The 12200-nt window shown below is 35.3% G+C and overlaps 1 protein-coding gene across 1 annotated transcript in view; it reads right to left on the reverse strand.

Moving 5' to 3' along the window:
• Window positions 1-202: 202 nt before the first annotated feature.
• HDX (highly divergent homeobox) overlaps window positions 203-12200 on the reverse strand; it is a 572582-nt gene continuing 560584 nt past the window's right edge. Inside the window, exons 8-9 of the mRNA XM_006902518.1 lie at window positions 3984-4091; window positions 203-238 (exon numbers count right to left, since the gene is read on the reverse strand). Of these exons, the coding sequence (XP_006902580.1) occupies window positions 203-238; window positions 3984-4091 (144 nt within the window). The remainder of the gene's footprint in view (window positions 239-3983; window positions 4092-12200) is intronic.

The following is a 12200-nucleotide window of genomic DNA, read 5'->3' on the forward strand; positions in this document are numbered from 1 at the left end:
CAAGTTTTGTTAGTATCCCTGAAAAAGTTAACAAGAAATAATTCTTTTTTAATTGTAAAGTTTATTGAGTAATTGAAACCCAGTACCTAGCACAGTATCTTCCCTATAGCATGAGCTCAATGAATATTCATTGCTATATTAACTAATTGTTGAAATGTGAGATGTTGTAGAAGAGAATATTCATTGCTATATTAACTAATTGTTAAAATGTGAGATGTTGTAGAAGAGAATCACTTATCTTTAATTTACAATAATAACCAAATACAAGGGGTTTAAATGAAAGTAAAATGAATTAGATATAAAGGACAAACATAATAAATAGAAAGGAAAGATGAGGAGAGACTTAAAAACCTGTAATCCGTTAATGGTACCTTGGAAACAATTTCCATGTCACTGTATATAATGGAAAATATTTATCTCATGGAGAAATTGGTATGAATTGGTAAATTTAATCCTAATATTTGATGTTCTTCAACTGGAATTTGACTTGTCAACAAGGAATGCTAAACTTGATTTGCGAAGAAGCATATGGCTCTCAGTTTAAAAGGAGCATATTTAACATCTGAAATATTTCTGGTAGTAAGGAATCATAGCTATAATATGGCCTATATATTAAATCAAACAAATAGCTGACCAAATCAAGGACTATCAGTAAACCCTCTTAGTTGGATTTGAGGGAAGGGACATTTTACGATTAAAATAATTTCTTTTTAAAAACCCATTTTTACCACCTTTCTGCTTGTAGAAGTTTGTATTTGTGAATTCCAAGCTCAGAATTGGTTTTAATCACAAATTATAAATATAGCTTAAAAAGAAATTTCCTTTTAAATGGTCCAACAAACCATCTTCCTATTTCACTAATCTTTTATGTTGTTGTTTTTAGGTACCATTGAGTAGAATATAACTCATAGCAACTCTATTAAACAACAAATCTGTACCTTGTCCTATTCTGTATCATCTTCACAATCTCTGACACACTCAAACCCATTGCTTCAGTCACTGTATCAATCCACCTGGTTCAGAGTCTTCCTCTCCTTCACTGTCCCTCCAGCTTTCCAAGCATGATGTTCTTCTGTAAGGAATAATCTTTCCTAGCAACAGGCCTAAAATATATGAGATGAAGGAAGCTTCATCATGTTTGTCTCCAAGAAGCATTCTGCCTGCCCCTTCTCCAAGACTTATCTGTCTGTTCTTTTGGCAATCCATGGGATCTTCAGTACTTTTCTCCAGCACCGCAACCCAAAGGCATCAATTCTTTTTCTGTCATCCATAGTCATTGTCCAGCTCTCAGATGCATAGCTACTGACTGAAAAGACCATGGCCTGGGTTAGACACACCTTAGTCCTCAAACTGACATCATTGCTCCTCAATAATTTGCAGAGGGCCCTGACTAGACTTTCCCAGTGCTATACATACATCTTCTGATCTCCCAAATACTGGTACCAAGTGTATCAACTGTGGATCTAAGTAAAATGAAATCATTGACAATTTCAATTTTTTCTCCACATGTCATGATGTTGCCTGTTGGTCCAGTGGTGAAGACTTTTGTTTCCTTGATGTTGAGATGCAGTCCCTAGTGAAGGCTGCACTGTTTAACCTTCTGCAGCAAGTGCTTAAAGTTCTTCTCACTCTTGGCAAGAAAGGTTGTGTCCTACACATAGATTCCAGCATAATTTGCTCATCATACAGATTAAATTTATATGGATAAAGGATACAATCCTGATACTCATCTTTCCCAATATTGAACCATGCAATGCTCCCTTGTTCTGCTCACACAATAACCTCTTGGTTTAGGTATAGGTTTTGGATGAGCCCAATTAAGTGTTCTAGGATTCCCGTTTTTCTCAATGTTAGCCACAATTCTTTATGATCCACATAGTCAAATGTTTTTGCGTAGTCAATGAAGCACAAATAGACATTCTTCTAGTATTTTATGTTTTCAATAAGAATCCATCTGATATCAACTATGGCATCCCTTGGCCCATGGCCTCTTCTAAATCTAGTTTGAACTTCTGGCAGTTCCCTGTCTATATAACTTTTAAATTATCTTCAGCAGTATTTTGTTTGCATGTGATATTAATGATATTATTTGATAATTTCCACATTCTGTTGAATCACTTTTCTTGGGAATGGGAACTAATATAGCTCTCTTACAGTCTGTCAGCTCAGCAACTTTCCTCCAAATTTTCTGGCAGAGACTGCAAGGTGAGTATATCACATCCCTGGAGAGCATGTCCAGGGTTGCATCTGTCATTTGAAACATTTCAATTGGTATTTCATCGATTCCTGGGAACTTATTTTTTTTTCAATGCCTTCAGTGCAGCTTGAATTTCTTCTTTCATTAGCTTTTGATCATATGGTACTTCCTGAAATATTTTTGTGTTGGCCATTTTGGTACAAGGACTGTGCATTCTCTCCATCTTTTGATATTTCCTAGATTGTTTGAGATAAAATCCCATGGTAACATTTTAAATGTAATTACAAATAATTATTTAGCCATATAACACAATATCACACTATAAATATGACACTGCTAGCTCAATAACTTCTGTGAGAATGATTTTTGTGAGAAATTGACATTTTCTTTTCTCTGAGTCTTCATAATGCCATCTTCTAGCCTGGAAGGGAAAACCTGCTAAGAATTGCCCACAGCATATTACCATCTGGTACCTACTAATAGAACAAATGCCTAAATTGTTTATTTTAGATGTGTACTCATAAAATGACATCCTAAAAATTAAAACCATTCTAATTTAAATCAAAAGTAGTATAAATCCTTTCGGATATGATTTTTAGCTGATGGCTCTGTGCAGGACTCACATGAAAATGAGGTAAATTTTGTAGCAAAATTGAGTGACTAGTTAACAAAATAATTTCAGTGGCTTACCTTCGCTTCTTGATTCATAAAAAGTAAGAACTGAAAATATTATGAAAATGGTGATGAACATAATATTTATACACCATTTCCTCTAGCTCCATTACATAAATTTATTAATAGAATGTGAATTTTATCTTTATCATTCAAAGAAATGGGAATTTTCTTTAAGGCTAATCTTTTACAACAGTTTTGGTTTTTTTTCTCTATGCTTAATAATTGACTTTATATGGGTGACTTAGTTTTTACTACATCCTCCAGTATTTGAGTTAGATAATGGAAGAATACCAGCAATTTACAATTACATCCTAGTTGTTGTTGTTGTTGTCGTCATGTTCCATGGGGTTGGAACCCACACATAGGTGACCCTCTGGTGGGTTTTCAGAGGCAGTTAATTGCACATGAGATTACCCATCCTTCTCTCACAGAGCAGCTCGTGGATTCAAACCACATCCTTCAGGATTTCAGCACAGCTTCTTGCCATCAGGCCACCAGAGCTCCCATATATACTAGTACTCACAAAGATTTTAAATTATTAGCGTAAGCCAAACTTTCATAGAAATTTAATGATACGTGTCAGGGCTTGTCCAGGTTAAGTAATTATTTGGCTTTGTTTTCAATTTTCATTATATTTTCCTGAGTAAATGTATATATGATGACATGGAAAGTAGAAGGGAAGAAAAAAGATAAAATGACTACAAAACCAAGATTAATCAAGTTTTAACAACTTGATGCAAAGACATTGAAATATCCTTGTGTCTCTGGCCAAAACTATCATTAAAACTAAGATTCTTCTATAAAACCAAGCAAAAAATCTTTTAGAAATTTGATATTATATATTTCATAGATGAACTGCTCAAAATTAAATAGAACTTTCCCAGAGTTCCATCAGGGTGAGAAAAAAAACCCCTCTCAATATTTTAAAATTTCACATGCACTAAACGTTGTAACCACTATGTTTTGTTCATCCTTTACAGAGTATGTCTATTTCTTAAATATCACTTTCTAACTGCTGAATGTCAGGCGGCAGTTATCTTTGGATGCACACCTATTAGGCAGAAAAAAGGCTATATCATATATTCCTTCTCACATCACAAACTGTTGGGGCATTTTTTTCTGATAGAGAAGACACAATGAATGAGGTATCATCGGGCTCTGGTGAGACACAAATGGAATTCTTCTCTTCCAATTCAGGAGGTAAATTTGACAGCAGTTTCTGAGTAAGAAAAAGAATTTTTTTAAATTAGTATACGGATAAACTTTCTCCCTTCCAATTTTATGTTAAAAGTTACAAATCTTTTCTTTGGATTTATTCTTAGTAATTTAAATAAGAGTCATTTTTCTTTTATGATCTGATATAGTATCTTATCTAAAAGAAAATTAATTTTTTCGTAAATAGTAAAGAAGTAACAAAATACTAAATATTGAAGGTATAGGTTATGCAGACAAAAAAGAAATCATCAGGGAAAATTATAACTATTTTGAACCAAGTGTTTGAGGTAAGTGATTTTCATACTAGTTTGGACTGATCATTGATCACCAATAGAAGCTTTAAAATTATTCCTTATTAAAGTATACCTTCCCAGTTATGATCTCCTTTAGAGAAAAATATATTTCATTTAACAAAAGACTCTCTTGTGTTTCAATGAGAGAATGGATTCAACAGCTATTCTAACTTAAGTAAAAATTCAACAGCTTAAAAGATTAAGTGATTTTTCTTTTCCTTTCCTTAGACTATGCCCATATCTACAGAAAATCAGACACTTACTAGGGCATAGTGTAATAATAACATCAGCTGCAGTAATGGTGTATCTAGAGAACTGCTTAAATCTCTACTAGAGTTATTAAGACAATTCGTTAACCATTTATTAAGCTTTTCCATAGTCCAATTGTTTCATCTCTATTTACAGAACACACCTCCATGCTGTAGAATAAATTATTACATGTCAAATTTCAGCACTGACAGTGTTGATTATAAAGTGCTTGATTATAAAGCATTGTGAACTAAGTGATTTGCTGCACTCAACGTTTAAAATAATGTAGCTTATCTGTAATGTGACCTTTATGAATTATGATAGAAAAGGACTCAGGGAACAGGAACAAGTGAAAGTTCCACATAGCCAAATTAAAGAACAGAAAGATCAGGCATGACAAAGAAAAATGAAATGTTTTTGAAATTAAAAAACATTATGTTTACTTTTCTTATTTTTTAAAATTTTCATTTATTGTTACATACATCTTCCTTCCTTCAACTCAACAATTAATTTTTAATTTTTTAAAAAAAATTATGCTGGTTTACTTACAAAGTTTGTATCCATTGTTTTTCACAATGGATCTTTCCCCTTTCCTTTACCCACCCCTCTCTTCACTCAACAAATTGTGCAAACCTATGTTTAAGCACCCTCTCACCTACCACTGCATTTGCATATCCTCACTCTTCTGCTTCCCCCTACCCTTCTTGGATCCTTGCACTCATTCTACAATAATGGTCTTATACAGCACTTTCTTTATTTTTTTTAAGTTTATTAACTCAGATTTCTCTTCTGTTTCTTTTTTATTTTCTACTAGTTTATTTACAAAATTTGAATACATTGTTTTCAAGAACAATTTTTTTCAACTTTCCTCTGCACATCTTCATCCCTTTGTTTCCAACCTCTCTCACCCCTCTTCGATCTGTATACTCATTTTGCAATAATGGTTTTATACAATATTTTTCCTTGTGGGACTTAACTAGTTTACTCAGCATAATGTTCTCCAGGCCTTCCCAAGTTAGGTAATAATTTACAAAGTCATTGCTCCTGTATGCTGCATAGTATTACATTGTGTGAATGTACCATAGTTCCTCAATCCATTAATTTATGGGTGGACATTTAGGCTGTTTCCATGTTCTTGCGATGGTAAATAATGCTGGAACATTGATGTACAAATCTCTGTTTGTGCCTCAGTTCTCATTCTCTCAGGGTATATTCCAAGTAGTGGAGTAGCTGGGTCATATGGAATTTCTATGTTCAGCTTTTTGAGAAAACACCAAACTGCCTTCCAGAATGGTTGTACTATTTTTTACAATCCCACCAACAACGTATGAGTTCCTTTATCGTCACATCCTCTCCAACAATTATTATTTGTTGCCCTGTTAAACTTTGTTACTGTTACTGGAGTGAGATGGTACCTCATTAGCATGATAACACAAATCTTAAACTTTTCACCTGTAGCAGAAGCAAGATTAGAAACTTTTTATGAAACATGCTGTAAATTACTATTAATTTATACCTGAAAAAGGTCTGTTACTATTTTTTTTTCTTTTTTGAAAAGTAAAAGAAAAACTCCCTCCCTGGTACACAATCCCACCGCACCTCTCCCACCGCCCCAAGTACATTCCACTATGCAACCTTAATTGTGGACTCTTGCGATGTATGATAGGGTGTTATGGTAATCTATTACTATTTTATACAATCAAAAAGATATTAACACCTTATTGAAATTGAGAGAAATTGCACAAGTTAGGTGCGCCTTACATGCTTCCTAAGGTGGAAATTTGTAGTAATAAGACATAGACCTATTTCTTTTTCTTCCCTACTCATCGATTTTCTTTTAGAATAGTGGTTTCTCATTGACTCAGAACATATGCAACAAAAACTGTTGAAGTTGGCTATGCATAATTTATATAAATATTTCGTTGTATATAGTTAACTATTGTTAACATAATATAGTTAACAATTGTGAATAAAACAATAAAATACTAAACCAGTTGCTGTTGAGTTGACTGAATCATTTTAACTCATGTATTTTAGAGCAGAACTGCTTTCTACAAGGATTTCAAGTCCGGGACTGTCAGAAGCAGTTCATCAAGGAAGTGTTTTTATTGAAACTCAATACAATATGGCTTTAACGTACTAGAAACTCAAGTGAATGGGAATTACCAAGACTCTGAATTATGGTAGTGATACCATCAAATTGTATAAATAGTATATTTTTCCATGTATTTTGTACATATTTTATGTAGCTGGTTGACTAAAAGAAGTATAAATTGAACAAAAATACTTCAATGTCTGAAAAAGCATAGGCAAATTGCTAATGCATAAGGTTGGTTGGTTTTGAAATGTTTATTTTCTGTGTCTTATTAGTTCACCAAACAAATCCTTAGAATATGACAAATTCTGGAATGGTTTTACTTCAGAGATAACAAAGTAAACACAATTAACCAGTTTTCTTCATTTGGTTTTTATTTTTTGGTTGGTTGTTTCTTTTTAAATTGTGATTTGAGTGAATGAGCATTTACAACGATTTTGAAGAATACTATATAACAGTATTTTTAGACTAGAGAAGAGACTAAAGAACACTATGCTGACTAAACTAACTTAGGTGCATAAGAACAATTACTTTAAGACCATTTAATTTAAGACCACTATTGTAAAAACAGAAGATAATTAGAAAATGTGTTCAAATATACAAAGAGGAAAGGGAAACTGAGGGGGTATGGAGGAGAAATCTTGGGGTTGCAGAGTTTGGTGAATGGAGGAAGAGGGTGAATAAAAGTACCACAATGTACATGAATGAAACATAATGTAGAGAAAGAAACAAAGCAAATTGGGTTTCCACTCATTCTTACACATTTTGTTTTACAATATGAATTATAATATCTTCCTGTAAATTGTATTTCTATTAATCCTTTTATCCTATCCTTGCTTCACTACCTTTTTGTAAAAAAATTATATATATTTTCATGGACGTTTATAGAGACTTTAGATTTCCATTCATTCATAGTTTGATACTTCACTCCCCATGCAATCCTCCCCTCAGTTTACTTTTCTCTTTGAAAAGTAAAAAAAAATGATTATTTCATTCATATACAATCCAGGCCCCCCCCCGCCAGTCCACTCCACTATGTAGCTTTCATTCTGTATTCTTCTCATGAAAATAATACCAAATTACATATTCCTCCTAAACAGTTCTCTCCCCCATCTGTTTCAATGCAGTATATTTTATTTACCCCCTTCATTTCCCCCAACTCTGATGTCCGTCTTGCTTTATAACAGTGGCACTACGTAGTATTTGTCCTTTTGTGACTGAGATATTTCATTCAGCATAGTGTCCCCCAAGGTCACCCATTTTGTATAATATTTAATGAGTTCCTTGCTTTTCAATGCAGCATACTATTCCATTGTGTGAACACTGCCTTCTATAAAGCTTGTACCATATTACACTCCCACCAACAGTGAAGAAGGGTTCCGGTTTCTCTGCAATTTTGCCAGCATTTGTTGTTTGCTGTTCTGTTAAATTTTGCTACTGTTACTGAGGTAAGATGATATCTCACAGCTGTTTTGATTTGCATCTCTCTCGGAGCTAGGGATTTTTAAAATTTCTTCGTGTGTTTGTTTACCATTTGAATGTCTTCTTTGGTGAAGTGTCTGTTCATATCTTGTGCCCATTTTCCAACTGGGTTGTTTACTTTTACCTTGTTGTGGTGCTTGATTATTTTAGAAATTCTAGATATAAGTCCCTTATCTGACATGTCATTACCAAACATTTTTGCCACTCTGTGGCTTCCCTTTTTATCCTGTTGGAAGAGGTTTTGGATGTGCATAGGGATTTAATTCTTAGAAGGTCCTAATCATCCATTTTATCCTCTCCTGGTTGTAGCATTTTCAGGATGCTTAGAAGACTGTTTATGCTGTGGATTAGGACTTCTAGAGTTCTTCCTAGCTTTTCTTTAATGAAGTTTATATTCCTTGGTTTTAGTCCTAGAACCATGATCCACTTTGAGTTGGTTTTTGTGTATGGAGTGAGGTGTGGATCTTGCTTGAGTTTTCTGTAGATATTTTTCCAACACCATTTGTTAAAATGGCTACTGTTTCCCCACTTAACTAATTTTATCTCCTTGTCAAAAATCAGTTCGCCATAGGTACATGGTCTGATTTCTGGGTTCTCAATTCTATTTCATTGGTCTATGTGCCTGTCATTGTACCAGTACCATGCTGTCTTGACCACCACAGCAGTGTAGTAGAATTTGAAATCAGGGAGAGAGATCCCTCCTACCTTGTTTCATTGATGAATGAAATTGGTATCTGTAATGGGATTGCATTGAATGTGTAAATTGCCTTTGATCGTATTGTCTTTTTCACAATACTGACGCTTCCTATCGATGATCAAGCAGTAATTTTCCATTTTGCCAGGTCTCTTTTTGTTTCTTGTAGTAATGTTTTGAAATTTTCTTTGAATAGATCCTTCGTACTTCTAGTTAGATTTACTCCCAAATATTTAATCTTGTAATTAGCTATTATGAAGGATATTGTTTTCCAGCTCTGTATTCCCTTTGTCAATGTAGAGTAATACAATTGATTTTTGTATGTGGATCTTGTATCCTGCCACTGTGCTGAATTGGTCAATTATGTCCAGTAGTTTTCTTGCAACTCCATTTTTCAAGAAAACTACTGGACATAATTGACCAATTCACCACAGTGGCAGGATACAAGATCCACATACATAAATCAATTGTATTACTCTACAGTGACAAAGAGCATTTGACTGTGTGGATCATAACAAACTATGGCTGACTCTGAGAAGAATGGGAATCCCAGAACACTTGAATGTTCTAATGCGAAACTTATACTTGGACCAGGAGGCAGTCGTCAGAACAGAGGAAGGAAACACTGCATGGTTCTAAGTTGGTAAGGGCGTACAATAGGGATGCATCCTATCTCCATACCTTTTCAACCTATATGCAGAACAGAATATCCGGGAGGCTGGGCTCTTTGAGGAGAAATGTGGGGTCAAGATTGGTGGATGATTTATCAACAATCTGCGTTATGCTGATGACACAACCCTTCTTGCTGAAACTGAAGAAGACATGAAGCACCTGCTGCAGAGGGTCAAGGACTGCAGCCTACAATATGGATTGAGGCTCAATGTCAAGAAGACAAAGATTCTCACCACTGGACCAATTGGCAGCATCAGGATGGATGGTGAAGAGATTGAGATTGTGCACAGCTTTAGTTTGCTTGGCTCCACAGTAAGCAGTCTTGGCACCAGCAGCCAGGAAATGAAAAGGCGCATTATCATGGGAAAGTCTGCTGTTAGGGACCTCTCCAAAGTACTGAAGAGCAATGGTGTCTCTCTGGAGACTGAGGTGCATCTGATACAGGCCATGGTCTTTGCAATCACTTGTTATGCATCAGAGAGTTGGACAATGACCAAGGAGGATAGAAGGAGAATTTATGCCTTTGAGTTGTGGTGCTGGAGAAGAGTATTGAGAATACCATGGACTGCTAGGAAAACAAACAGATTTGTCCTGGAAAGGGTTAAACCAGGCTGCTGCTTCGAGGCAAGAATTCTGAGGCTCCATCTAACATACTTTGGACATGTTGTGAGGAGAGACCGGTCCTTAGAGAAGGACATCATGCTTGGGAGGGTGGAGGGACAGCGCAGGAGGGGAAGACCCTCTATGAGGTGCATTGATTCAGTGACTGGGATAATCGGGATGAGAGTGTCAGAGACAGTGCGATTGGCACAGGACAGAGCAGAGTTTAGGGCTGACTCGACGGCACATAACAACAACAACAACAGCACCAGTTTTCTTGCTGAGACTTTAGCATTTTCTAAGTATGCTATCATATCATCTGCATTGTTTGTTGTTGTTATGTGCCGTAAAGTCGTTTGTAACTCATAGCGACCCTATGCACAACAGCCCTAAACCCTGCTCTATCCTGTGCCAATAGTACTGCCTCTAACACACCTATCCTGATTACCTCAGTCACTGAATCAATCCACCTCATAGGGGGTCTCCCCTTTGCGCCATCCCTCCACCCTCCCAAACATGATGTCCCTCTCCAAGGACCTGTCCCTTCTTACAACATGTCCAAACTATGTCAGACGAAGCCCCAGAATCCTTGCCTCCAAGGAGCAGCCTGGTTTAACCTTCTCAAGGAATAATCTATTTGTTTTATTGGCAGTCCATGGTAAATTCAATACTCTTCTCCAGCGCCACAGCTCAAAGACATCAATTCTCCTTCTATCCTTCCTAGTCATTGTCCAACTCTCTGATACATAGCAAGTGATTGCAAAGACCATAGCCTGTATCATCTGCATAGAGAGATAATTTTACCTCCTCTTTGCCAATTTGGATACCTCTTATTTCCTTCTCTTTTCTTATTGCTATCACTAAGACTTCTAATACAATACTGAATAGGAGAGGTGATAGAGGGAATCCTTGCTTAGTTCATGTTCTCAAAGGGAATGCTTTTAATGTCTCTCCATTAAGAACAGTGTTGGCTCTTGGGTTTGCGTATCTACTTTTTACTAAGTTAAAGAATTTCCCCTCTAATCCTATTTTGTTGAGTGTTTTGATCAGGAAATGGTGTTGGATTTTTGTCAAAGGCCTTTTCTGCATCAATTGATAGGACCATGTGGTTCTTGTTCTTTGCTTTGTTTATGTGTTGAATTACCCCGATTGTTTTTCTTCTGTTGAACCATCCTTGCATACCTATTATGAATCCCACTTGGTCATGGTGAATTATTTTTTGATGTATCATTGGATTCTATTAGCCAGGATTTTATTCAGGATTTTTGCATCTATGTTTATGAGAGATATTGGCCTATACTTTTCTATGTTGGTGGTGTCTTTATCTGACTTTGGTATCAAGAATATTTTTGCCTCATAGATTGAGTTTGGGAGAATTCCGTCTTTTTTATTTTCTGAAATAGTTCATGTAGAATTGGTGACAGTTCTCTGAATGTTTGATGAAATTCACTTGTAAAATCATCTGATGCAGGACTTATATTTGGCTGGAAGTTATTTTATTACCTTTTCAATGTCTTCTTTTGTAATGGGTCTGTTCAGGTGTTCAATTTCGGTTTGTGTCTGATTAAGTAGGTTTTGGATTTCCATGTAATTGTCCATTTCTTCTAGGTTTTCATATTTTTTTGAGCATAATTTTAATAATATCCTAATGTTAGCGTTTTTAATGCAGTTGGTTCTATTGTGACATTGCCCATTTCATCTTTCATTTGGATTATTTGTGTCTTTTCCTTCTTTTCCTTTGTCAGTTTTCCTAGTGATTTGTAGATTTTATTGACTTTTTCAAAGACGCAACTCCTAATTTTGCTCATGGTTTCAATTGTCTTTTGTTCTCTTTTTCATTCATTTCTGCTTTAATTTTTATAATTTCAGAGCTTTTGGGGGTGTCAGGTTTTCTTGCTGTTCTTTTTCTATTTGTTGGAGGTGTTAGGTTAGAGAGTCAATGTTAATTTTTTTCCTGCCTTTTGATTTGTTTGCTTATTGCTATAAATTGATCTCTGATTACTGCTTTGGCTGTTTCCCAGAGGTTTT

This window comes from Elephantulus edwardii, unplaced genomic scaffold, assembly GCF_000299155.1.
Source record: "Elephantulus edwardii isolate Elephantulus edwardi_28Jun2011 unplaced genomic scaffold, EleEdw1.0 scaffold00423, whole genome shotgun sequence".
NCBI classification, from domain to species: Eukaryota; Metazoa; Chordata; class Mammalia; order Macroscelidea; family Macroscelididae; genus Elephantulus; species Elephantulus edwardii.